Below are 27,066 nucleotides of genomic sequence, written 5' to 3' on the forward strand. Positions count from 1 at the left end.
TGTACCTTTAACCTTTCTTATGTTTGAATATACAAATGAATTACGTATTCTGAAAGTTAAATCCTCGCGTTTGCTTAGAGAGAGAGAAGCTCTGTCAGAAGCAGCGTGGGGAAGGTCAGCCATGTTCTCTTACACTCATTCAGCATCGTTGTGGTTCCTGCCCATGAATTCCATAACTATACTATTTTCTGTGGGTTTAAAAACAGAGGACAGGAACCAGAGCCCACTTCTCCTGATGCTTTTCCAGGGCAGCAGGACTCTGCCCTCCTGCTCATAGGACGAGGCCGCCCGCTCCCACTTAGCAATGTGCGTGGGCCTGTGGGGCTCATTCTGGGTCTGCTCTCCTTGGTTTACAGGTGTGGAAGCCAGGCGTGGTCACAGAACCAGCCGAAGGCGGAGTGGGGCCGGTTCCTGCTGACGACGGGCAGGTGGGTCCGGCAGGCGGGGCGAGCTCACCAGGGCCAAGCCCGAGCCGCAGCTCTCCTCACACCACGTCTGTGAGTGATGGGGTGAGCGTGGGCCAGACCTTGAGACAAGAGGTTTCTGGATTTTCTTTCACCTTGAAGAGTTGATGGAGACCCCAGAGAAGGAAGCAACACTGCCCCCTCTGCTCCCCTAAACAGAGGAAGGCGGGATTCCTATTTCCAGAATCAGGGTCTTCTGACCAGCCCTTGCCCTTCAGTTGGAAACAACTGCAGAGTCTGGATGAATTACGTAGCACTATTGGAGGCACTGCAGTGTAGGAATTAAGATACGTGGCAGCTGTGGCCTGTGGGCTGGGGAGAGGCAGGTGGAGGGCTTAGACCTGCCCGGGAGGAAGGGCCAAGGTACAAGTGGGCTTCGGCCTCTGCTCACTGAGGACCAGTGCTGCGGTTCCCGTGGTAACCGATGCGTGCACGGTGGATGGTCTCTTCAGGGAAGAGAGTGGCATGGGCAGGGCGGGGACCCTGGGCAGCGCGGCAGTCCCCTCCCTCCGTCACACTTCTGCCCTTCTAGGCCCCCTGGCCTCAGACCCTGAAGTGGCCAGGCCCGGAAGGTTTCCATGGCCCGGAGGGTTTTGAGCTCCCAAGTGCTGCGGGGCTGCACGTGCAGAAATGGAGCGGGGTGAGCGTGGCGAGGGGTGCAGGGCCGAGGAAGCAGCGCACGTTTGCCTTAAAGACCAGGTGGCTGCACCACCAACTGCCTCCCCATGGGCAGGAGGAAAGCACGTTTTCCTTAATGCCGAGGACCACGAGTGTGTGCACGGATAGATATGCTGTTTCAGCAGGTGGTATGCCGGTCACATTTGGGATGGTTTGTTTCGTCCAGAAGGTGTGACCTTTAATCAGTTAAAGGTCTTGATGGAGGAAGTGCTCTCAGGAGTGGACTTGCTGTCCCTTTGGGGTAGTGATTCTGGCCACGTGGCAAGCCTCCCATCCAACAGCTCCCACTGCAGGCCTCTGTGAACAGTGTGCAGTGGTGCGTCCCCAACACCTCCGTGTGAGCAGGGACCCCCACAGTGCCCAGGCCAGCCCCCCGCACGCAGATGCGGGCCTGGGACATGGTGAGGCTTGAGCTCAGTGAGGAGTAGGTGTTGGGTGAAGATGGATGTGACTTCTGGGGGTTGGGCCCTGCCAGTTCCAGCACGTGTGGCACTGAGCAGAAGGATTGTGGGTTGAGACATGAGGCTGCCACGGTTGGAAACGACTCCAGCATCCAGAGTCAGGAAGTGGGTGGCAGGGTGCTGGGTACGGGGGCCAGGAGGGCTCCCAGGGCTGTGCTAAGGCCCACTATTGAGTGGGCCTCATGTCTGACCGGTCGGGGAAGCCACGTAGGCTCCGTCTTTCCTCTGGTCTCTGTTTATTTTCTTTGTCTGAAATGACCTTAATCATTGTTCACATCCCTGCCCCGTCCCACACTGTTTCGTTGGCTGTGTTCCCAGTGGCACCTGGCACGGAGACAAGTGCCTTTCCTGCTTAACCTCAGGTTGTAGCTGGGCCATGTCCCCACGTCGGCAAGTGAATGCATCGCGTGCCAGGCGCCATTCCGAAGCTGCCACCTGCCGGAGGAGAGATGGGCACCGCACACCACAGTTAGCAACTCTGTGTGGGCCAAGGCCCAGTGACTAGCAAGGACCAGTGTCCCACAGGCAGATTTGGGATTTTAGGGGCCAGTAGAATCACAAGTAAAATTCTAGGAGGTACTTGAGGCGACTGCACTTGTATGTGGCCAAATTACAATGTTAAGAAAAGCAAACTGCACCTTATTGGCCCCTCAGAGACCTCCCACCTTGCTTAGGAGAGAGTTAGGGAGTGGAGTATCTGGTCTCCGGTGTTTCCTCCAGACCAATGTGAAGGCGAACGGCACAGGGACTGTCTCGCCGTGGCAACCAGAAGCCTTGCTTCTCAAATTGAGCGTGTGAAGCTGCTGCAGGACAGGAATCTGAGTGTGTTTCTGGAATGCTCAGTGGACTTGGTAAGCCACTTACGGCATTACTTTTATGCCAGAACAAGCAGGAGCATAACGTGAAGCATAATGCAGTATGTGCCTGAATTTCTGAGTAAAAAATCACAAGACTTCTGCTGAAGGATGCTGACCAAGGTGAAGAAGTGATTCCATGAGGCCTCACCCTCTGGGCTCTGCGGGGCTGTGTGGGGTGAGCACTCAGGCTGGGCTGCAGGTGGTGGGGCCAGCAGAGAGGTCTAATCGACATTCCTCCCGGGAGTGGTGCAAGTTAGGAATCCTCTTTCATCCAGAGGATTTCCAGGGGGTAGGAGGTCTCCCATAAATGGAGGAATCACACTTCTAGTATTGGACAACCACACAGTTCAGGGAAAACTGCTGAGAATAGCTAGAAACGCTGGGAATTGGTTTTCTTTTTAATCATATTGAAGCCTTTGGAGAGCTAACCAAGCAGGAAGGAATGGCAGGCCCATCGGAGAAGGGAGCCCAGGGAGACAGTCTGGAAAGTGTGGCTGGTCCTTGGGCTCCAGGGGGCTGGGGCCTGCGTGGGAGGAAGGTGCCCCACACGTGGTCGGGATCCACCCCCCACCCTCTGAGAGCCTGCAGCCCAGCCCAGACTCTCTCAGTTCCTGACTTTGGATTAAGGTGGCTGGATTCCTAGTGCACCAGCCACAGGCCAGGGTAAAATGCATACGCTCTAGGGAAGAAAGCATCATCCCAGGCAGCCAGTTTAGAAAGATTTTCACACAGTGTCTGGCTTTCCATCCAGAATAACCAGGTACTGAATGAAAAATAATCAGGCACTCAAGAATACAAGACAATGTGATAAAAAATGCGGAGGAGGAAGCCTTGGGGATCCAGGTAAGGAGGTTTACGGATACCTCCTTGGTGGAAATCTGTCAGGGCTGGGGCTGGGAGTGGGGGAGTGTTCTCAGACAGACTCTGGGCTCTGGGAAGAGCAGAGCTGGAAGGAATGGATTATAATCCACTGGATAAAATAAAAATCCGCTCGGGTACATAGGACGCCAACTGATAAATACAGATCAAGTGATGGGTGTGAACAGGATTTGTATATAATCTCAAAGTATCTCTGCCACAAATTACCTCTTAATTACAAAGGAAAAGTAATAAATTTAGAGTGGAAACACTTGGCAGGCACTGGGTTTGCCACCAATATTGGGACCAACCGGCATGGTGTTTTTCTTTTCTTATAAATTTATTTTATTTTATTTATTTTTATTTTTGGCTGCGTTGGGTCTTCATTGCTGCGTACGGGCTTTCTCTAGTTGCAGCGAGAGGGGGCTACTCTTTGTTGCAGTGCGCGGGCTTTTCATTGTGGTGGCTGCTCGTTGCAGAGCACGAGCTCTAGGCGCACAGTCTTCAGTAGTTGTGGCTCAAGGGCTTAGTTGCTCCGCGGCATGTGGGATCTTCCTGGACCAGGAATCGAACCTGTGTCCCCTGCATTGGCAGGCAGATTCTTAACCACTGCGCCACCAGGGAAGTCCCATGGTTTTCCTTGAGGTGATACAACATCGCTTCTGTGACGTTCTGCCAGAAATGTTAGATGCAGATCTCACGTGAGACATTCTGTGGAACGACTGGCCCAAGCTCTTGAGAATGTCACTTCGGGAAGGAGGTGGACTAGGAGCCAGGTTGAAGGCGGCTGAAGACACGACAGTCAGTGTGTGGCTGTGGCCTGCATCTTGGAACATAGGAATAGCTCTAGAGGCCACTCCTGGGACAGTGGACAGGGTCCGAGCTCGACCTCCATGTCAGGGTTGCGCTGCCTGCTGTTTTTGGTCTGTGGCGTGTCTGTCCGCTGTGCATCCCAAGTGTGGGTTGATGTGGCACTCTGGCCTCAGGCGCTGGGCCTGGAGGAGAGCCTGCCTGGGGTGGGTGTGGCGGGGGGGGGGCAGCAACAGCCGGCACCACCTCACCTTCCTAGGAGCTGCGGGAGGTGGAGAGGTCGATGATGAGGAGTGACATTTCAAAGTGCCTGGGTGTACAGACGTCTCTTAAGACCCTGCTTTCAATTCCTTTGGCTATATGCAAAGAAGGGAAATTGCTGAATCATATGGTGACTCTTAATTTTTAGGAGCTGCCACACTGTGTTCCACAGAGACTGTACCATTTTACATTCCCACCAAAAGCTTACAAAGTTCCCTAGAAACAGAAAATGATTACCAACCAGAATTCCAACCCAGTAAAAATACCCTTCAGGAATAAAGGGGAAATTAAGACAGTTTCAGACCAACAAACACCAAGTTGTCAGCCGCAGCCCCTTTACTAAAGGACATACTTAAGGGTGTTCTTCAGGCAGAAAGAAAATGCTCTCAGGTGGAAACACCCAAGAGCTCTCAGGTGGAAACACCCAATGCAGGAGGGAAAGGGCAAGTATGTGGGTAACTCTAGGTGACTGCTGGTGGGATAAAATAATACTGATGATGTCTTGTGGGATTTAAGACATTACACTGAATTAAAATCCAGGATAACAACAGCACATGTGTGTGTGTGGAGGTGAGTGGAGTTAATTATTTTTGGGGGGCATGCGGGATCTTAGTCCCCTGACCAGGGATCAAACCCGTGTCCCCTGCAGTGGAAGCTCGGAGTCTTAACCATTGGACTGTCCCTAGTGGAGTTAATTCTGACCATGTGTTGCCTGGGAACAGGTAAAATGCAGTTAATTGGACCTTGATGCATCAAGGGTACCTATTATAATCTCTAAAGGAACCACTGAAAGAATAGTAAAAGGCTTACTTTGTTAGAGGGAGGAGATGGAAAATAAAAAATATTCCAAAAGAAGGCAAGAAAGAACAAAAGAAGATAGAACAGCTGTGACAAACAGAAAGCAAACAATGAGATGGTGGATCCACTCTCTGTAACCACATTGAATGCAACAGGACCAAAGGAAGCAATTAAAAGGAAAAATGGTCAAACTGGAACTTGAAAAGGCTAGCTGCTTACAAAGGACACACAAAAGTAAAAGGATCTAGGAGGGTTGAGTGTGAAAGGATGGAAAGCAAAATCCTGCCAGCAGCAACCCCAGAGAGCAGGCGACAGGGAGGCCGGACGGTCCCCGGCGGGCTTTTATTCCGAGGACTGGAAACTACAGAGAGCTTGGAGGTTTCCCTGGATGCCGCATCTGGGTTCTGATTCCTGGCCGTCTTGTAGGGAGCAGCCCAGCGTCCCCCGAGTGATATTTCCCAGAACTTCCTCTGTCGCGCGGCAGCCTGCAGCGCCTCTGTCCTGAGAGCCAGCCTTCCTGTCCACGGTCAGCACCTCGCTGGTCTCCCTGCTTTCTGTTCTCTCTCGACAGCCCTTTGCTTCCCTTTGTTCTGGACTGGGAGCTGTGTACATAGTGGGGTTTGCTCTGTACTGGAGGCCGTGGAAAGGATCCATGTTTTTCCTGCTTATCGCCTCAAAGCTGGTTTTTCTATACGCGTGAAAGATGTGCCTGGGACCTGTCAGGAGGGAGCAGACGGCCCTGGTGCATTGGAGTCGCAGGCTTGGTCCTGCCCTCATGGGTGTGCGGGGTGCTGGCCACGACGTGACGGGGACACTGAAGAGCAGCTTAGCGCTCCCGGTGATCTGAGTTCCAGTGCAGTGGCTGTTAATGGTGACAGCACTGGCGGTTTTGTTTTTAAAGAACCAGAGGAATAGCAGTGTCCCTGAGAAAGAGCGTGACGTTGCAGACGTCTGCTCCATGTCAGTGTAAATGTAGGACCAGGTGCGTGCGGGTCCCCGTCCGTGAACGTGTCCCCATCCCTTCCCATAAGCCTCTGTGACGGTGACGCTGCCCTCATTTGGCCAGAACATGTTAGTGGGCTCCAGGGATGCCCTCAGGCTGCCGTGGGTGGGTCAGAAGGACCGTGGTGCGTGGTGACTGACCCTCTGCAGTGTCCCCCTGCGGTGTGGGGATGATGAGCACCTGATCCTGAGCTGGCGGGAGAGTTGTGTGCCACATCACCATGCACTACTGTGGCCTCAGTGGCAGAACAGGTGGGGTGCCATGGCTGCACTGTTTGTGCTTGTGGCCCCTGGGGAGGTGGGCCGCTCCTCTCCAGCTGCGCTGCCCGGCCTGGCCCACGTGTGCTGCATGACAGGTGTCCAAGATGGAAAGGTGCCTTTTCCTGAGTGTGTGCACAGCACAAACCAGGGCTTCCAGAAGTTCTGTTCTTCCGGTGGTGGGCGTCCACACGGGGCTCCGTCAGTTTAGAAGTGTTGTGGTCCCTTCTCCTCCCGCATCGAGGACACAAGTCCAAGGGACGAGGTGACTCCTACCATGTCCCTGGAGTCAGTGCAGCTGCTGTTCATGAGCGCCCTGACCAGAGTGAGGCTGGAGCCAGGGGCGTTTGCACGGGCTCGATGGGCCTCCAGCACGTCGTAGCCCTCGGCAGCCCGCGGGGACTGACCAGCGTTGCTTCCAGGGAGGCTCTGGGAAGAGGAGGCAGTGTGGGGAGCAGCAGCGAAGGGCCGGTAGGGCCGTCGTGGGATGAGCAGAGCAGAGTAGACTCCAGAAATCCATTCATGTGTTCGGGGAGTTAGGTGTGAAAGTATTCAGAACAAGGTGGATTGTGCAGTACTTAATGCTAACGGCTGGCTCTCCATTTTGATGCAAGGGAGTAGGTAGGTTTTACACACATATATTTCAGGTAGAGATCTAAATTTTAAAAAAACAACTATTGAAGCATTTGAGGAAAAACAGAAGAATATATTTGTAATCTTTGAATGAGGAAAGCTGGCCTATGTAAGATACAGAAAAATCTATAAAGGGAAAGATTGGTAAATCTGATTTCACAGAAATAGAAAACTTTTGTAATATCAAGATCAACATAAACAATGTTAAAAAGTGACATTTAGGGAGAAAATATTTTTCCCGTATATAACCAGAGGTTAATAGTAAGAATATTTAAAGGCATCTGTAAATCACTAAGAAACTCATAAACAGTCTAATAGAAAATGGACAGAGGTATGAACAGGTAAAGAGGAGGGAATTTAAGTGACACCCAAACCTCCAGCCTGACCACCAACCAGGGAAATGCAGACTAAACCCAGGTGTCAGTTTCTGGCTATTCACATGACAAGTGGTGTTGGGTCCCACCCAGGGAGTGCTGGACTGCTCCTGGGAGGAAGTGGCCGGTGGGGCATCGAGGCAGCCACTGTTAAACCCACAGGTCCCTTCACCCACCATCCCCCTCATCCGTCCTGTGGCAGTTCTCAGTGCACGGGAGTCCTGGCCCACTCCGTGGTCCTCTTGAGGGGGCCGTGGCACCGGTGCTGCGGCTGTGCCCACAGGGTTGGGTGGCTTTGCGGCTGATTAGCGAGTCTGCGGGCAGCGCTCTGTAGGAGCAGGGAGAGCAGAGCAGCCGTGCCCCGTTTCCAGTTATGTGCATAAAAATGCCAACCCAAACAACGCTCCGTGTGTTCACTTACACGTCTGCCTCATGTGGAGGGAAGATGTGGGAGATGCCCATCTCCCTGGGAAGGACAGCGGGGTGGGAGGCAGGGTGGAGACGCCAGCCCTTTTTGCTCCGTCTTCTGAATTGTTTGCGTCTGCAGTTGACATATTGGGATGTCAGATGATTATGAAAATGTGGATAAATGCACGAGGACGTTGTCCGGCAGCTGCTAACGTGCCTCTTTGTTGGCAGGTATGGATCCTGGCGGGAGCCTGTCAACCCCTACTATGTCAACTCCGGCTATGCCCTCGCCCCAGCCACCAGCGCCAACGACAGTGAGCAGCAGAGCCTGTCCAGCGATGCTGACAGCCTGTCCCTCACCGACAGCAGCGTGTAAGTGCCCCTGCCTGGGAGAGCAGCCCCTAAGGGGCAGCCAGGGCCTTCTCCCCAGAAGCTGTTTTGGGGCCCTCCCCAGTGGGGTGTCAGTGCATCTGCATTGCAGGGAGTGTCGCTAGAAATCCGCAAACAAACTGGAGCCAAGGTTTGTTGTAGTTGCTTCCCTCCAGGCCAAGGCTGCTGGAACCTTTGGAAGAGGGAAAGCCTCAGAGCTGCCTGGGCTGGCGCCCCAGGTTCTGGATCTCTGGTGTTCACGTCGGAGGCACGGCCAAGGCGTGCCGTCCCCGAGGGCGTCTCCGGTCCATCCTGCTCTGCGCTCACGCTCCTTTAATCTGGAAGCTGTCTCACCTGCTCAGCAGTGCTTGTCGTCCCCTCAGTGTGGTTCTGTTCTGCCCGACAGCTCAGGGGTGGCCACCAGGGGCCACAGGAGCCACATTGAGCCTCTGTGTCACTTGATGGTGACAGCTTCCTTCATCGTCCTCTCCAGGGAAAACCCTCCCTTGGGGGGAAGTGCTTGTTTCTGATACCTTTCTCTTTGGTTCAGCAGATAACTTTGGGGACCCAGGCGTGCGTCAGAAGTTTGATTGTGTCAGACCATGCCCATGTCACATCAGGGTGTTGCCTATCTGCCTGCTTGGGTCACGTGGGGCCCTGAATCCACCACCCATGAGTGTCAGGCTCGCCCAGCTTTCGGTCGTACGCCATTTGCCATCTGACCGCCACCAAGGGGAAGGTTCTGGCCGGGCCCAGGCCCAGGGCAGGAGGCAACCTTTGGGTGTGAAGCCAGCAGGTGTGGGCCCGTGGCCGCATCCGCAGGTGTCTTGTCCCCACGAGAGCATGTGGGGTTGTGGCCCTGGCTGCTCTCAGCGGGTCATGGGGACTCTGCCCCCGCCCTGGCTAGGGTCTAGAGGTCAGATAGGTCTAAATAAAGAGGAAAAGGCTGCCGAGCTCGTCTTTGTAGGTGAGCAGGCCTTTCCACGTTGAGGTCTTGCTCTGTGGGCCGTCTTCTCGGTATACGCTTTGTGCTGCCTGTGTCTTTGCACGGCTTTCCACGCTGCATCCCGCCGGACGGGATGGGGCAGGCTGCTGGATGGGATGGGGGGTCAGGCCGCTGACGGGACGGATCCCTGAGCAGGTTCCTACAGCCCTGTGCTGTGTGCACCTGGTGCCCTTTCTCTTCTCTTCCCCTTTGGTGACCACATGGTGGAGGCGTCATCCCGTCAGGTTGAGCCTCTGTGGGGCATTTTTCATTCATCATTACCTTCTCCTTTGTCTTGAATCTTTAATATAAAATGTTGACATGTTTTTAACAACTTAGTTGAAATTACTGGGGTTTCAAACACTACCTTCCGTGAATATGAAGTATCACATAAAAGGGTTCCAACGAACTGCAGCCCTTCAGACCCCCGGGAGCAGCTGACAGCACGAGATCTGTTTTCCTCTTCCCCAAAACTCAGTTACTGCAATGACAATTAGTCTCTTAATTCTCTCCAAGAAAAGGACATGTGTTTGCTAAAGGGAAGATCTAAAAATTTTTTAATATTTTTTCCCTGATGTTCTATTCATCTTGGTTTACACTGAGACTCAGAAATGTAGGCATAGTCGAGAATTAGGAATGTAAAATTGTGGCAGATATTTGAATGTATATGAGGCAAAAAATAGGATCGTGTGTTTCATCTAAATTATTTCTGATGGCAACTCAGGGTCGCCTCCACCTGGTGAAGTGCTTCCTAGTCCATTGACTTCGGGCATAGATTCTGAGGATGGTGCCTGATCCTCAGAAGCGTATGGATTTTAGGTGCCCTGTCAGAGTACATGAGAAACAGACAAGTTGGTGGCTTGGGACACCTGAACAAGCCCTGGGACATGTGAGAGCGTTCAGATGTACTTGACGCTCTTCTTCGCTGATGCCTGTCCTCTGGAGCAGCCTGGCCCTGCTGGACTGCTGAGCCATCTGCACTTTGGCACTGCCTGGGACCCTGACAGCCAGGGACACCCGGGTACACCGCAGCCTCTCTCTGCCCTGCTCTGAACCTAAGTGCACCCTTTCCACCCAGCCTGGGGTGCAGCCCTGCCCGCCCACAAAGCCACAGAGCTGTGGATGTGTGTCTGCCTGGGATGGGGCCAGGACACGCTGAGTGCTGCGTGCTTGGTGCCTTTGCTAGGCGCTCTAGCAGTCGATGCAGTGAGATCAGAATTGTCATGGCTGCGTGTTCACATCCTGGTGTCCAGTGAAAACAGCACTGCTCTGGCAGCACTTGCCCTGTAGGCAGTGCTTGAGCAGGATGCAAGGGGTTAGGATCACTGGCACAGACGTTCACTGCACCTGCCGGACAACTGGGAGGCTAGAGTATTTCAGTAGCAGACGATTGGGAGGGCCATCTCTTCGAGCTGTCGGAGGTGGCAGCACGCCGCAGAGTCCTTCAGAGACAGAAGCGGGGACCAGAGAAGGCTCCTATTGGCCACTGTGCTCCCCGGAGTAGCTTTCAAATGGCAGGAGAGAGCTGCCGAGTTCTTAAGGGACAGCACGTGTGCAGTGAGCCATGTGTTGGATCTGCTACTTCTCTTGAATAAGTGCTTCGTTATTTTAAAGACAGTATGTAATTTTAAAAAATTTTTATTATTTGGTTGCTCCAGGTGTTAGTTGCAACAGGTGGGCTCCTTAATTGCAGCTCCAGGACTCCTTAGTTGCGGCACACGGTCTCCTTAGTTGTGGCATGTGAACTGTTAGTTGCAGCATGCATGTGGGATCTAGTTCCCTGACCAGGGATCAAACCCAGACCCCCTGCATTGGGAGTGTGGAGTCTTATCCACTGCACCACCAGGGAAGTCCCAACAGTATGTAATTTAATTTTTATTTTTATCATAATCTTCAAAAGGGTTTATAACTAAAATTTACATCAAGGAAGCTAATTTGAGCATTTGACAGAGAGATTACACTGCATTACCAATTTACCTTGGAAGAAAGCAGAATATAGGAACCTTGGAAATCTCTTTCAACGGTATCTAGATTGTCTTGGCCACCGATTTTGCAGCCCTCCAATGTTTCCAGTCCATTTAGAGCACCCCTTCCAGGTAGGCACACCATATCCTGCCTGGGCAGTAAAGCAGGGGTCAGCACACATTTTCCATAAAGGATCACGAATAGTCTCTGTCCCATGTTCCTCCTCTGCTTTAAAAATGTAAAAGTCATTCTTAGCCCATCACACCTCAGAAAAATAGGCTGTGCTGGCCCTGCTCTAGATAAAGCCAGCTCAGCCGAACTTGGTTGAGCCATTCTATTTGTGCTCACTCTGGACTGTCTCTTTCTCCTGGACAGGGATGGAGTCCCACCTTACAGGATCCGCAAGCAGCACCGCCGGGAGATGCAGGAGAGCGTCCAGGTCAATGGGCGCGTGCCTCTACCTCACATTCCTGTAAGTTCGTCTGCACAGCCCTCGCCCTCCCCGTCTCCGAGTTTGGGGCTCACCTGCCCTCCTGGACCCGTGCCCACCCGTTCTCTCCACTCTGACCAGGCTGCTGTGGCACTGGCCTGGCTTCCGAGGAGCTCAGCTCAGGTCCAGGCACGGCACACGGTCACACGCATTCTCGCCCTGTGGCTGGAGGGGGCAGTGCCTGCACAGTCGGTACAGATGAGCAGGGACTGCCCTCCTCACAGCCTTTCCCATCGTGTTAAGTGAGGTGCTTCTCCTGGAGGTGGGAGAACCGCTCGGAGCCTGTCGCTGGCTCGATGCCCAGGCCTGGCCAGACTGGCGGCCGGCGGCTCTGTGGGACAGCGTGGCAGTGCCCCCGTCCTGAGCACCCATGAGCACTGCTTTGTTCGGGATGAAACAAGGCATCGGCCGCCTGTGGCTGAACTGTGGGGCGTCCTGACTTCAAAGCTGCCTCAACTTCACCTCTTGGATAAAAATAACAAGGTGATAGTGGTTCTCCTGATCGTGGGCACTGGGGACCCTCAGAGAGCCCAGTGCAGGGTGGGGCTGGGCAGAGAGTTCCTTTGCTGATGACGGGAGGGATTAGCTGTTCTCGTTTGGACGCGTTGACTTGGAGCGGGAAAGACCTTGCAGGGAAGATGTGGTCTTGTCGCGTTGGTGCATCCACAGTGACTCGTGTCTTCCTGGCGGTTTCTGTGCAGGGAAAGCAGATGCATCTCAGGATTGTTGCACACACCTGCCCTCCATCAGGATTCCTTGGTTAGAGTCTTTTCACTTTTCTGTAGATGCTTTAATTTCCAAATAAGAAAAGTGATATGGTTGAGAAGAGGGCATTTTGTCACCTCCCAGCTACCCCTTGGCACAGATGCGCCTGAACCAGGCACCGATGGTGTCTGCTTAGGGACAAGTGGAAGATGCTATGAGGGCTGTGTGTGCACGTGTGTGTGTGTACATGTACGCGTGTGCGCATGTGTGTGCCTGCCTGTGGGCAGCCTCCTGGGGAGCGCTGAGCTGGCTCATGTCTGGAGCAGCCTGGGCCTGAGCCAAGGCCGTGGCCACACGTGTTCTCTCTGCTCTGTGGACCAGGCTGGGCAGGGGCACAGAGGAGGTGCCCAGCATCTTGTGTCCTGGAAAATAGGGGTGTGAGGGGACATGGAAAGGGTCACAGTCAGTGCCGTGGAGTGGGGTCCGTGCATGGATGCTGACGTGACGGGGGGGGTCGAGCCCATTGATGAGCAGGGTGTCAGCATCGTCCCCAGTGTCCCCTCACAGACCACATACTCCCGGCGGAGAAAGCTGCTTTGCGAAAGGACCTGCCTGGGCTCCTACGTCCGCGACAGGACGCCAGAGCTACCCCTGTGAGGACATAGCCTGAGCCGAGGGCCATCCTGCGCAAGAACTGCCCTTTAACTCTCATAGGTCACGGGGTCATGAGAATCCCATGTGGACCCAGCTGAGGCCACCGCACCCTCCAGGGTGAGCCCAGGGAGGCGGGTCGGGGCTGGAGGTGCTCGTGTGGGAGAGTCCCTGCGTGTAGGAAGCACGCCGTCTGCTGTCAGATCCAGAAAAAATGTTCTTCATGTTGTTCTTGCAACTTGTCTGCAAGTTTGAGATTTTTTCCAAAATAAAATTTTTTTAATTTGAAAAATTAAGCGAAGTGTTAGACAAAACCTACAGAAAGAGCTGGAGTAGCACGGGGGCGGGTTGTCTGCATGCAGCACTGAGAGGGGCGGAGAGGACAGGGTGGCCCAGAGCCCACGTGCCGCCCGAGCAGCTTCCAGAATCAGAACAGCAGTGCCCTTGGGTCCCAGAAGGCCCTTGGCGGGCAGTCCTGCATCCTGAGGGTCTGTGTTTCCTGGCCCTGCACCTTGAGCCCAGATTCAAGAGAACGGCCCTGCCGGGTAAATGGGGGTGAGAGGAGAAACACCGTGAGTGGCCTGCAGTCGGGGGAGTCCTCCCTGGGGTGCGGCTGTCTGCACGCGGGGAGTGGAGTCCCTGCCAGGGCGAGGGCTGGTCGGGGGCTGGTCGGCAGCTGTGCTCAGCCTGGCCATGTGCTCGGGGCAGAAGGCGCAGCCGAGTTTTGTTCAGTGATGTGGTTTGAGGTTCAAGGTGAAGGGACTTCAGCCTCATCCACCACGACTCACGTGGACGCCTTCCCCGCCAACGGGAAGAGAATGCTGCTTCGCGTCTCTGTTCGCCAGCGACATGTCTTCTGTGGCTGGTGCCCCGGGAGCCCGTGCACATTGTTTGATTGTCGGACCGGACGCTGGGTGGTGGGCGGAGGTGGGTCCAGGGAGCTGGGACTCCTGTTGCCGTTGTATGTCTTTTTTGGGAGTTGCCATTTCTCGGGGGGTCTACTGTGTTCAGTGCTCCTCGCTGCGAGATGCACGGGGGTTTGGGGAGGCCAGTGGAGGGGACGCATGTGGGTGATTGTCGTGGGAGAGAGGTGCCGGCGTGTGGGGGAGCCTGTGGCCCTCCACATGTGAAGTGTCTGGTCCTGAGATCCTTAAGGCTGAGAGAGGAGCCTCTTCTTTCTTTGTTGGCCTTTTATATTCCTCAGAAGTTTCACATTTTTATTTACTTGAAATATTTTCCTTTGTGGTTTTTTTAAATTTCTTCAAAGCTGGAGAGGTTACCGTTCTTCCATGAATCTGATAATCATTGTAACTTCTGACAGCTTTCCTAATTTTGGAGTCACAGCTGCACAGTTTGGAGGCTGTTTTCCAGAATGGACTCGCTGGATCTCGTCAAGAACTTTTTCCTTCTGCTCTTGTGTGGTCAGAACCGTGCGCTCTCACCATCTGGATGTCGTGCTGGTGTCACAGCACTCTTGGCTCAGTGCTCCCTGCCCTGGCTCTCCTGCCTCTGACCTCTGACCAGCCAGCTTGGTGGGGCCGGGCTGCCCTCAGGTCCCTATGGTCTGTCCCAACGCCCGCTGTTGAGGACTCCTTCCAGGGCCCGGCCTTTTGGCCGTCCCACCGCCCAGTCGTCTGGGGCTCATCATCCACGCCCACCTTCTCTCAGGACCTTCTAGAAGTGCTGGGCACCCTGACTGCCCTTCTTGGGCATGGGCTTCTTGGCTCCAGGACAAACCTCTGACTGGTGTTGGGCACTGCCTGGCCCTTGGCACCAGCTTCTCCGCCTCTGAAGCATTGGCCTGTGTCCAGGCCTCTTCGAGCCTGTCGTGGTCAGCATCAGCCTCAGTGGCTTGTTTCTGAGCCCTTGATGTCACGTTCTTCCCTAATTTTACATGTTTCTGAGGAACCAGGAACTGTTCTCACTCCTGTCTTGTAGATGAGGAATGGGTGTGCAAATCCAGACCATGTCCAGAGCCCCCTGGTGGGAGGGCTGTGTGGGCACCAGCTCCACCCAGGCTCCCACCCCTGTCCCACGGCTTCCCGCCTCGCCTGCTTCTGTCTGGAGGCCAGGGTTCTACATAGCCACTATCCACCCAGAGGTCAGAGAGGGCCCCTGTGCGCCACCCTGTCCCCAGGCCCTTCCAGGCCCTCCCTCCCTTGGGTCTCCCCTCTCCCTCACCAGCCTCCTCATGCAGCACTCCTGCCACTCCCATCCCTCCCTCACTTAGACCTCAGTGGCTTAGATTTTTAAAACATGTTTTGCTATAGAGGACGTTTATTGGGACAACTGGTGAAATTGGAATAAGATCTGTGATTAGATAAGAATATTGTATCAGGATTTTTTTTTTTTTTTATAATTGTCCTGTAGCTAGGTACAGGATTGTCCTTGGTTTTTGTTAAATACATTCTAAAGCGTATGGGAGTTAGCAGGCGTCACATGTGCAGTGTTCTCTGCTGGCTCAGGAAAGTGTGTGCCTGTCTGTGTCTAGGGGAGAAAGTTACAGCAAGTGTGGCAGGTGGCAGTGGGCTGGGGTCCAGGTGAGGGTGCACAGGAGTTCTTCGTACTCTTCTTGCAATTGTTTTGGATTTGAAATTATTTCACATTAAAGCTAGCTACTCCCCACCCCCGCAAAAGAAAAAGCTATCCAGTGTATTGTTGTAAACTGCATCGCGGAATTATGTTCTCTGAAAGGAAGAGCCGTCTGTCATCCCACCTCTCCCTTGACTCTTTCCTGTACCCAGTGTTTTGTGTCCCTCATCCCAACATCAGAGTCCAGAGCCTGGTCCACACACACCTGAGTGCCAGGCACTGCTGCCCCCTTGTGTGCAGGGCGGGCGCTGCAGGGAGCGGCCAGCCCTTCTGGCCCGTGGGCTCGTCCTGTCCTCAGTGGTCTTCGCAGCTGCAGCTCTCCTGCCACGCCTCTGCCATGGCCCCAGCTGCCCTGGGTCCCAGCCTGGGCAGTCACGAGAAGCGCTTCTCTGGGACGGGCCAGAAGCTCTCGGGGTAGGCGCCCCTGGGCTGAGGGCGCCGGGGTGGCCTTTGCCCTGGGGACGCAGCTCCCAGCCTGCTCAGTGTCTCCATCCGGGGTCATGCGAGGTGGGAAGCGGTGGTGTCTGCTCGTTCTCACTGCTGGGTCAGCTCTGGGTTGGATAAAATGCAGGCCCCATGTTCTCTCCTCACCTGCGGTGTGGCAGGGCCACCCGGGCGCGGAGCAGCTCCACACTGCACGTACAGCTCACCAGCAGTGTCTCCTTGCAGCGCACATACCGAATGCCAAAGGAAGTCCGTGTGGAGCCCCAGAAGTTTGCCGCAGAGCTCATCCACCGCCTGGAGGCTGTGCAGCGGACGCGGGAGGCCGAGGAGAAGCTGGAGGAGCGGCTGAAGCGCGTCCGGATGGTGAGTGGGTCCCATGGCGGGGCACCACGCCGGGTCACTGAAGTGTGTGACCACACTCGATAGAGTTTAGGGGGACTTCAGGCCCTGAGCTGCTCCCACCAGGGCCCCCTAGCACCTCCCCGCCCCACTGGATCATGCTCCACCCCGACTTGGGGGCTTATGGGCAGCTCTCCCATGACACCTGCTCGCGGACCCAGGCCTGGCCTGCATCCTGCTCAGTGCCCTCCCTGCCACGTGGAGCTGAGATGCCCTCACATGGGCAGGAGGGGCAGGAGGCTCCCACTTGTCACTTCCGAGTGCAGAGTGGCTTTTAGGTCTGGACACAGGCTCTGTTTTGTCTTGTTTTCTGACCTGCAGCCTTGTTTGATGGAACTTTGGAGGCTAAGAAGTTTCATAATATTTGTAATTTATTTGGTTTAATACCTTTCTGCCCATAACTGCCAGAGATACCTTGCTTTTGTTGCCCTGGGCGTGTCATTCTACAAGACTCGTTTCCACACATTCAGGGCCTCCGTGCAGAGGTGCTAGTGACAGGTGTGCCTCTCACACGCCCTCCCTGTGCCCAGTCCCCCCTGGACTCTGTGGGCCTCAGTGCTGTGTCCCACGGGCCTTTGCTTTTTCTCTTAGAGCAGAAATCTGTTCTCTTCTTGATATTTTGCCCAATACCTGAAACTCAAAAATGTGACGTTTCCTGAAGGAGTTGTTTCTCCACCCGATCTTCCTATTTAATATACAGGACCTGAGCCCTCGCTGGACCCCATCAGAACCCTTGGGAGGGCCCTGCTGTTTCAGTTCCACGTTCCCCGGGTGGGCCATGTGTACAACAGTCTGGAGGCACTGCCATCAGGGTGGACATGGGGCCTGGCACGTGGTCACACCTGGAGTTCCCCTCTCCTGCCGCCTGCACCCGGCTCCAGAGCTCCCAGTGATGCCCAGCCCTGAAACAGGGGGCCTGGCTCCCCCATCTTCCCCTGTGGGGAGACAGCAGGCAGGTTTCCCGTAGCGTGTCAGAACCTGGGACCCCTCACAGCACCAGAAGGCAGCCCTGAGAGTGAGACGCTGGCGGGCAGGGCTGTGCTGCGAGGAGCCTCAGGGAGCCTGCTTGGCCCTCGCTCTCCTCTTCTGCCTGCATGGCAACGGCACGGCCCTCACAGCAGAGAAGGTGTGGCCTGAGGGCTTCCCCTGAGCTGACCAGCTGTCCTCGCGCAGCCCCTGAGGTCACCCGACAGGCACCCACCCTGCCGGCTCCCGTGACTTGGTCTCACTGCTTGGGAGGGAGTGGCCGGCAGGGCTGGGGTTGGGGGTTGCGCTGGCTGAGCTGCTCTCATTCAGGCCGTGAGGCCTGCGGAGGAGCTGAAGGGACAGTTAGGGGCATGGTTTCCACCTCCTGCAACCCTGCTCTGAAAAAACGAACACAGGGGGAAGGGGAAGGGGAAGCTGTGACAAAGTGAGAGAATGGCATGGACATATATACACTACCAAACGTAAAATAGATAGCTAGTGGGAAGCAGCTGCATAGCACAGGGAGATCAGCTCAGTGCTTTGTGACCACCTAGAGGGGTGGGATAGGGAGGGTGGGAGGGAGGGAGACGCAAGAGGGAAGAGATACGGGAACATGTATATGTATAACTGATTCACTTTGTTATAAAGCAGAAACTAACACACCATTGTAAAGCAGTTATACTCTAATAAAGATGTTAAAAAACAACAACCACAAAAAACACAGATCAGAGTTCCCGTGGAGTGCAGGTGCTTCAGCAGGAGCCTGGCCCCGGGTCACGCATGTGACGAGGCCGCGTCTTCCTCGGCCAGCAGCATTTCCACGGCACTACCTCTCTGTGAGGCAGCCCCGAGCACGTCGCTGTTAACAGCTCTTAAAACCAACGTGCTTAGGACATAACGTGTGTAACATTCCATGAAAGAAGTTTAAGAAAGTGAGAATCCACCACCTTTTCATTGCGGACTTGAGCTTTCGTAATCGTTCTGTTAAGTTTTCAGTCTTGGCTCAGGGGCTGCGTGTGCTTGTGGTCCTGGTAGGTCAGCGTTCTGGGCGAGACATCCTACAGGCAGCTGCAGCTCTAGGTATTGAGTGTGCTCTTCTGACGTCTGAGTCTCTTTCTCTTTGTGGCGTCCCTGACAGGCGCTTGGTGGCTGTGCCTGGAGCCCATGAGCTCACAGGGGAGGGGCTGGACCAAACGGTGTTCTCTGAGTTAACAGAAAGTGTCCAAACGAATGTCTAGTGCCAGTTCAGGAACTGGTCGGCGGGCACGGGGCCTCAAGCTCAGGCAGGCTGCCACTTGCAGTGACCGTTGGCCATTGGTGCCCGGCCTCAGGATCACTTTCTCAGGCACACGGCTGCTCCAATTGGTCTGCTCCCACAGGCATCCCTCAGTCCCCAGGGGTGTGGCACCCTGCCCAGCAGCTGGCAGTGCGGTCTTGAGTCTCTTACTTCGTGTGACTTTGTAAGCTATATGAATCATGCTATAAGTGAGAGAGTCCTTATTTAAGAGGAATAACTACAGTATTTTTATTTTTGGCTGTGCTGCACAGCTTGTGGGATCTTAGTTCCCCAGCCAGGGTTCGAACCCAGGATCCTGCAGTGAAAGCGCCAAGTCCTAACCACTGGACCTCCAGGGAAGTCCCACTACAGATTTTTTTTTTTTTTTTGCGGTACGCGGGCCTCTCACTGTTGTGGCCTCTCCCGCTGCGGAGCACAGGCTCCGGACGCGCAGGCTCAGCGGCCATGGCTCACGGGCCCAGCCGCTCCGCGGCACGTGGGATCCCCCCGACCGGGGCACGAACCCGTGTCCCCTGCATCGGCAGGCGGACTCCTAACCACTGCGCCACCAGGGAAGCCCGTTTTATTTTGTTTTTATTTTCCAAGTTTTACAATGAAAATAAGTTATTAAAAAATCTGTAGGGCTTCCCTGGTGGCGCAGTGGTTAGGAGTCCGCCTGCCGATGCAGGGGACACGGGTTCGTGCCCCGGTCGGGGGGATCCCACGTGCCGCGGAGCGGCTGGGCCCGTGAGCCATGGCCGCTGAGCCTGCGCGTCCGGAGCCTGTGCTCCGCAGCGGGAGAGGCCACAACAGTGAGAGGCCCGCGTACCGCAAAAAAAAAAAAAGAATATTAGCAGCTGAGTGGTTATGTAAATGTATAATATCAATATTATAGAGCTCTAAAATTGAATTTCTGCACATGCAGAGCTATTAAGAAAAACTAGATGTCAGATCCGTAGGAATTTGGAGGTTCCCTCTTGCTCTCTGCTGCCCTAGGTGAATAGTGTCAACAGTGCAGTGCCCTGGGGAAGACTTGGCGAGGAGTCTCCCAGCCCCTCATCCCTGCAAAGCACAGGGGTCGGGATGGGGACACAGGATGGGGTGCAGGAGCCCAGCGGTCTGAGGCTCTGCCAGGGCAGCTCCCATCTGTGCCCACAGGGTGTGTGTTCCCCCTCCATCCATCCCTCTCTCCCTGTCTGTGCTCTTCAGTGCCATTTTCCATCCTGAGTTGCAGTGCCCACAGCTGACGGCATGTCCGAATGACATTTAGGTACTTTTGCAGTGGTGAGTCCTGTGGTGAACTCCCGGAGGTTTTTTGTGTTAAAGTGCAGCGTGGCTTAGTCACCCGTTTTCTCAGTTATGACCAGACATACTCAGCATTCTGGTTTGGACAAGTCAATAAGACAGGAAAATAAATGTGACCAGTATCTTTTGGAATTAAAGTGATCGAATATTTATGTTTATGGATGTGGTTATGGTAATTCTCAGAGAGTCAAAGGAAATTCTGTTAGTTTAATGTCAGAATTTATTAAGACACCAATAGCAAGGTAAGCAAAAACCAAGAGCTCTTCTGTACAAGGGCAACATTCCCTTTGAAAATATGATGGAAAATATGGCAGTAAGATTGAGGAATAGGAAAACTCAACTGAAAAAAAAAAAGAAAATTTTTATTGATAAGCATAAAAGAAAGTGGAGCCAGTGCCAGGATTCCCGGTGGTCTCCGCGGCACTGGCATTGTGCCCCTCCTCACCGCGTACCCGCCACACTCGGGTGGTAAGCCCAGCCTCCATCCGTCTGCACCGTCTTGCCGTGCAGACTGCCCGGAGCCCAGCTGCACTTGCTCGGGACTCAGCAGGGACAGGAGGGGCTCTGGGGGCCGCTCTGGGTCGGGCGGCCCCTCCAGCACCTCACCTGCCCGGTCTCATCCCAGGCTCAGGGCTCCTAGCCTTTGCTTGCTTGTGATTTGTCTCCCCAAGCGTGGGGTTTCCGCAGTGCGGCCAGTGCCGAGAGGTAACATGTGGCCTTGTCCCCACAGGAGGAAGAAGGTGAGGATAGTGATGTGTCCTCTGGCCCCCCAGGGGCCAGTCATAAGCTGCTTTCAGCCCCGGCCTGGCACCACTTCCCACCCCGCTATGCGGATGTGAGCTGTGTGGGGCTGCGGGATGCACACGAGGAGAACCCGGAGAGCATCCTGGACGAGCATGTGCAGCGAGTCATGAGGACACCGGGCTGCCAGTCACCAGGGCCCGGCCACCGCTCCCCGGACAGTGCGCACATGCCCAAGATGGGAGCGCTAGGAGGCACAGTGCCCGGGCATGGAAAGCACGTGCCCAAGTCGGGGGCGAAGCTGGACACAGCTGGCCTGCACCTCCACAGACACGGCCACCACCACGGCCACCATGGCTCAGCTAGGCCCAAGGAGCCTGCCGAGGCCGAGGCCTCCCGCCGGGTCCAGAGCAGCTTCGCGTGGGGCCCAGAGCTGCACGGCCACGCAGCCAAGCCCCGAAGCCACGTGGAGAGCATGGGCGCCGCCCCCACCACCAGTGACAGCCTGGCCTACAGGTGAGTGTTTGCGGCGGTTCCCTCCTTCTGCATCTGTGTCAGTGAGGCTGTGTGTGTCTCCAGGAAAAAGGGGTCAAGGCAAGAGGCCGTATCTACTGTGGCCTCTGTTCAGCCTTCAAGCCAGGATTCCCCTTTAAAAGTCATTAAATCAGGGTCAGCCACAGAGACAGCAGGCACCTGGGTGCACTGGCCGCTGGAGCTCCAGCCTTGAAGCATGGTCAGGTCAGATGCACCTGTTTCGGAGGGCAGTGTCTGGGTGAGGAAGGGTGGCCAGGCCCTGGATGCCGCCACCTTGGCTCCAACCCTCCCGGCCCATGCTGCCCAGACACCTTCCTTCCTTTCCTTCCCACCATAGAGTCTGCCAAAACAACCCCACTCATGCCCGCAGAGCCAGTGCAGAGGCCCCACGTTCAGGGAGGGGCCCTTCCAGGCCACCCTCCCATAGCCATGAGGGTCTGGGCCAGCTGTCCAGCATCGGGCCAGCTGAAGTAGCAGGTGACCCGGGTCTTGCTCTTGCAGCGGGAAGGCAAGCATGACCTCCAAAAGAAACTCCAAGAAGGCTGAGTCGGGGAAGAGCACCAGCGTGGAGGCGCCAGGCCCCTCTGAGGATGCAGAGAAGAACCAGAAAATCATGCAGTGGATCATCGAGGGCGAGAAGGAGATCAGCAGACACCGGAAGGCTGGCCACGGGTGAGAAGCCGTGTGGGGGCGTGGGCCCTGTGCGGTTGTGGGCGCAGGCGTCCAGAGCCACCCTGCCAGCCTCTAGCGCCCCTCTGCCAGCATCCTGAGCAGCTGGTCTTAGTGCAAGCCACATGCCATGGAAGCAGGAATTCCTTGGAATTAGGTCCAGTCCATGGGAGCATGAGGTCAACGCCTCCCTGTGGGGACCCTGTGATGGGGTGGGGGTCGTCAATGAGCTTCAGTGTCCTGGGCAGGAGTACCCACTGGTGGGGTCAGTCTGAAGTTGCTGCAGCCCCCCCCACCCCACCGGGGAGGGGCCTCCTGCCATGTGGCTGCCCTCCTTTGAGAAGGAGCTAAGGCAGGGCCTGCACAAGGAACCTTATGGGCCTGACCTGCTTGTCCTCCGGCTGCCGGGGGCAGTTCTCATCTGGTCTGCATCCCTCTGAGCTCTGTGTCGGTCTCAGTGTCACCCCTGTCCCCTTCATGGTGGGGACAGGGCTGGGCGGGGGGCCTGGGGCTGGTGGGGTCGGCCCATGGGCGGACTTCCCTGGCCCTCACTGTTCCTGGGCCTTCCTGGGAAGGGCCGAGTGGTGTGTGTGAGGTAGGTGAGGCAGGTCATTGGTAACACGGGGTCCCTTGTTCCTGTGGCAACATGTTCCAAGGTCCACGTAACCTTGGAACAAGCCCCCTGCCAGTGTGCAGACCCTTTGCAGTCACAGAGCCTGACCTGGTGGGGGGCCTCTCTGGGAGCCCCTCTCTTGCTCTGGTGGGGGTGGATTTTTGGCTTCTCTGGATTTCTCTCTTTTGCGATTTTCACAAGGACTGGCTGTGTCCTTGGCTGCTCCCCCAACCCCAAATGGAGGGTTGGAGGGCTTCTGTGGGTAAAGAGTGAGAGTCTAGAAACAGCCTCCTGGGTTTGGAAGGCTCCTGCCCTCTGGCTGGGCTGCAGGTTCTGTCAAATGCTGATGCTGCAGTGTCTCCACCAGGCACTTCTTGGGATCTGTGGGCCCAGGGGAGGTGAGGCCCGTAGAGGGGAGAATGGGGCCAGGGAGTGAGAGGTAGGGGACGGGGTGAGGTCTCCCTGTGGCCGGCCTTGTGGGACTTTTTAGGAGGAGTCCACCTCCCCCTGGGGTACATTCCCTGGGCAGTTCTGGCATCACAAGGGCACTGGGTCAACCAACTCTCCCCAGGGCCCCCTTCTTGGGATTCCCTCCTTTTTGCTCCTGGGGCTAAGCCCCCCTTTCTGAGGCCTCCAGCCTAGCTGAGAGAGGCAGATGTTTTCACTTGAATTCCATTCAGTGATTGAGTGATGGCAGGTCACACAAATGTAAAGCACATTCTCAGTGTCTGATGATGGGGAGCGTGATGTCATGTGGAGGGGAAATCAGGAAAGATCACATGTTCAGAATTATGCTAATTACATCAAGTATTTTTGTTTTTCTTTTTAACTTATTTATATTGGGCTGCGTTGGTTCTTCGTTGCTGCGCAGAGGCTTTCTCTAGTTGCGGCGAGCAGGGCCTACTCTTCGTTGCGGTGCGCAGGCTTCTCGTTGCCATAGGCTTCTCTTGTTGTGGAGCATGGGCTCTAGGACACGGGGGCTTCAGTAGTTGTGGCGCGTGGGCTTAGTTGTTCCACGGCATGTGGGATCTTCCTGGACCAGGGCTCGAACCCATGTACCCTGCATTGGCAGGCGGATTCCTAACCACTGTGCCACCAGGGAAGTCCCTGTGTCAAGTGTTTTTAATGGAGAAGGAAATACACTGAATATACCGAGAGTGGCTGTTGCTGAATTACATTTATTTTTTTCTTTGAATTTCCTGACTGTTGCAGGTTTTTCACAAAGAGCACTTATTTTAATATCAAAATACTTTTCAATAACACTGAAAACTTTTCTTTAAAAGAAGTTTTCATGGGGAAGCAGAAAAAAAAGTATTCACATAGGATGTGATTTATATTTCAATACACAAGTTTCCAGGAAGGACTGTACGTTCGCGGTGCAGGGGGCCGTGGGGGGTGTGGGCGCTGCTCACCTTGTTCTCTGGCCCCACAGGTCGTCCGGGGCAAAAAAGCAGCAGGCCCACGAGAGCTCCCGGCCCTTGTCCATCGAGCGCCCCGGGGCCGTGCACCCCTGGGTCAGCGCCCAGCTCCGGACCTCCGTGCAGCCCTCGCATCTCTTCATCCAGGACCCCACGATGCCGCCCAACCCGGCCCCCAACCCTCTGACGCAGCTGGAGGAGGCCCGCCGGCGCCTGGAGGAGGAGGAGAAGAGGGCCAGCAAGGCGCCCTCAAGGCAGAGGTACGGGACCTCGGGAGAGCAGGGCTGCCTGCTGTGTGGCCAAGGGCTGGGAGGGCAGGTGGTCATCACACTGTCCCTCTGGGGAGGGAGGGGGAGCCCTTCCTGTGTCGCAACTGCCCTGCACATGCGCTCACTCGCCCTTACCTTGGGACTGCTGGAGGTCACGGTCAGATGACCATTGGCTGCTGTGCTGGCTGAGCCAGGAGGGGGCGGTCCTGGGGGCTCCCAGCTGCCTCCACGAAGGGGGCCCGAAACATGTGGTTCACAGCTACATGGAGGGGAGCCCCGATGTCATGTGCAGGCAGGACGTTGGTGCTGAGATGTGTGTGGGTGTAAACTCTTCTCCTGGAAAGACCCCAGCCCCACAGCCCTCCTCACTGTGCCCTGCTTGGCCTTCAGGGCCAGGGTGGCCCCAGGGGGCCAGGAAGGCCTCCCCTTTATGGGGGACAGGTCGTCCCTCCAGGCTGGGTCCTTGCAGCTCGGCCCTTGAGGTCACTTTCCCGGGCCTGCTGACCCATCAGGATTCCCAGGTGGATCAGGGTCTCTGAGGGGCCTGGAAATCTGGGGAGTGTGGTCATCAAACTGCAGCCACTGTTTTTCTTGGATGTTACTGGCTCCCATTGCCCTCGGTCAGCTGGGCATCTGGGGTCTGGCCTCACCGTGTTTGGGTCCGTGCTGCTCTGGGGAAGCTGGCGTCAGGGTGCAGACCCTGCCCAGCGTCCGTCTTGGGCATAGCTGGAAGCCCGCATGTATCCCCCGGGTCACTGAAGGTGACCATGTTTACGCCTAGCTGTCTCACACCCCGTGATCTCGCTCGTCAGCATAGAGCCGGGGAGCAGGCTTGTGCAGGTGGCCTCGCCTGATGCTAGCCTGTAAGCTGGAGGCCAGCGGGGCAGCAGCGGGGCCACCGTGGGGGCCAGGGCGTGTGGACACCCTCCCTGCCGTGAGGACCCCCTGCAGGGGCTTCCTGGCCCATCATCCTTGCTGCCCGCTGTCTGTTCTTCCTGTGCGTACTCACAGGCCCTGCCCAGCGGCACATCCTGTCTGGCTGGTGATGCTGAGCTGAGCACATGGGCGGCTCTGGCACCTCCACGGTGGTCAGTCTAGGGCACGTGGGCCTTTTGTAAATGGCTACAGACCAGAGAGCTGGGCCCTCCTCGTGGGGTGACCTCCACCCAGGCCAGTGAAGGTAGAAGTTGTGTCAGGGCCACAGAGCATCACCCCCGGGGTGGAAGGCCACTGGGAGAGGAGCTGCCAGGCAGCGAGTCCCCTTCAGATGGAGCAGCGGCCGTGCTCCAGAGCCCAGGTCTGTGTCGAGTGCTGAGTAGGAAGAGCTGCACCCCAGGGAGGAGGCCAGGGCAGCTCCTCTTGGAAGGCGAAGGCTCCTCTGAGTGTGCATGAAGTGACAGGACCCCAGCATGTTCCCGGTGCCCGAGGCTCTGCCCAGATGAGGGTCTGGGAACCCTGGATGGATGGAAGCAGCATCGGCCTCTCGACTCATCCTGACGGAGCCCTGATCCTCCCGCCCTGCTCCACAACCCAAGGAGGGCTTTGGTGTCCTGTCCACTGCACACAGTGGGAGCCTCATCTGTGGTGACAGAGCGTCTTGGGAGCCCCCGCTCCGTCTTCCCGCTGGTCTCCTGTGGTCATCGCCAACTGCTGCTGGAGGCCCTGCCCAGGCCCATGCGGCTCACTGACGCCGTTGTTCCCTAGGTATGTGCAGGAGGTCATCCAGCGGGGGCGCTCCTGTGTCAGGCCAGCGTGCACGCCCGTGCTGAGCGTGGTGCCAGCGGTGTCCGACCTGGAGCTCTCCGAGACAGAGTACGTGCGCTCCCCCTGGGTCTTCCCGGTACTGCCCAGCCATACTGCACCGCCGGCCAGGTGCTGCAGTGGCGCAGCTGTACCCACGATGGGAGCTCAGGCACTGCACCTGAAGAGCTGGGTCTGCAAGTGTATCTCTGTCAAAGGAACCGTCTGACCGTCCACGTGGTGACAAGTGACCAACGGGCCAGAGAGGAGGTCCACTCGCCTCCCGCACTCTGGCCTCACGTCCCCACCAGGCCTTGGGACTCGCTGGTCAGCGACCTGCCTGGCTTGATGGGTTCAGGGCTGCAGCCCTGACTCCCCTGGTACTGCTGACCGGAAGCGTCAGCCCCGGGCACTTGTGCACAGCAAGCGGGCTCTGTTCTCACGTGGACCACAGGCACCTGCGGGTCGTCTCCCTGGGCATGCGTGGGCCAGGCTGGGCACTGGGGAGCCAAGGGCCATATGTAGACAGTGCTGGCCACCCTGCCCCTGCACTTCTGCTCAAGACAGAGAAGAAGGAAGGGGCCCCCACCTCAGCCTTGCCGGGCTGACCCCAGACAGTACTTCATCACACCCGGCTGAGTGTGCTGAGGGGCTCACGGCCTCCCCATAGGTCACTCCTCCAGTGGCCCCTGGAGAAGCAGGGACTCGGCGTCCCTTCTGCAGAGAATGGACCCCACAGGAACCCCAGCTGGGCTCCCAGGACAGCCTGGGCTTGAGGTTGCAGGCCTGAGGGAAGGGAAGCGGGCGCTGGGAGCCTGGCTCAGGCAGTGGATGGCCACACAGCTGAGGTGACAGCCTGCTCTGTGCCCAGGAGCACCGGGGTGGGGGGGTCCCCAGGGAGAGTAGAGCCTGCTGTAAGCTCAGGTGGCCTTCCTGACATGACACTGACACGCCCAGCTGGCCAAGGCAAGGGCTGTGCCAGGCTCCACCGGCGCAGCTCTGGAGCGGTCACAGGACAGGACGCTAGAGGAGACGGGTGCTGCCTCAGCCTGGGCAGGAGGCGCTGCTGGCCT

At 56.2% G+C, this 27,066-nt stretch overlaps 1 protein-coding gene across 2 annotated transcripts in view; it reads left to right on the forward strand.

Moving 5' to 3' along the window:
* The window catches only part of AXIN1 (axin 1), a 54,456-nt gene that overhangs the window by 25,239 nt on the left and 2,151 nt on the right, over positions 1-27,066 (forward strand). Inside the window, exons 3-9 of one of the 2 annotated variants that reach the window (XM_082857918.1) lie at positions 8,094-8,234; positions 11,557-11,653; positions 16,289-16,426; positions 20,740-21,266; positions 21,786-21,956; positions 23,999-24,244; positions 25,958-26,065. In XM_082857918.1, coding sequence (XP_082714044.1) covers positions 8,094-8,234; positions 11,557-11,653; positions 16,289-16,426; positions 20,740-21,266; positions 21,786-21,956; positions 23,999-24,244; positions 25,958-26,065 — 1,428 coding nt within the window. The remainder of the gene's footprint in view (positions 1-8,093; positions 8,235-11,556; positions 11,654-16,288; positions 16,427-20,739; positions 21,267-21,785; positions 21,957-23,998; positions 24,245-25,957; positions 26,066-27,066) is intronic. The other variant, XM_082857919.1, reaches the window with a different exon arrangement.

Source organism: Leucopleurus acutus (assembly GCF_964270905.1).
Source record: "Leucopleurus acutus genome assembly, chromosome: 16".
Classification (NCBI taxonomy): domain Eukaryota; kingdom Metazoa; phylum Chordata; class Mammalia; order Artiodactyla; family Delphinidae; genus Leucopleurus; species Leucopleurus acutus.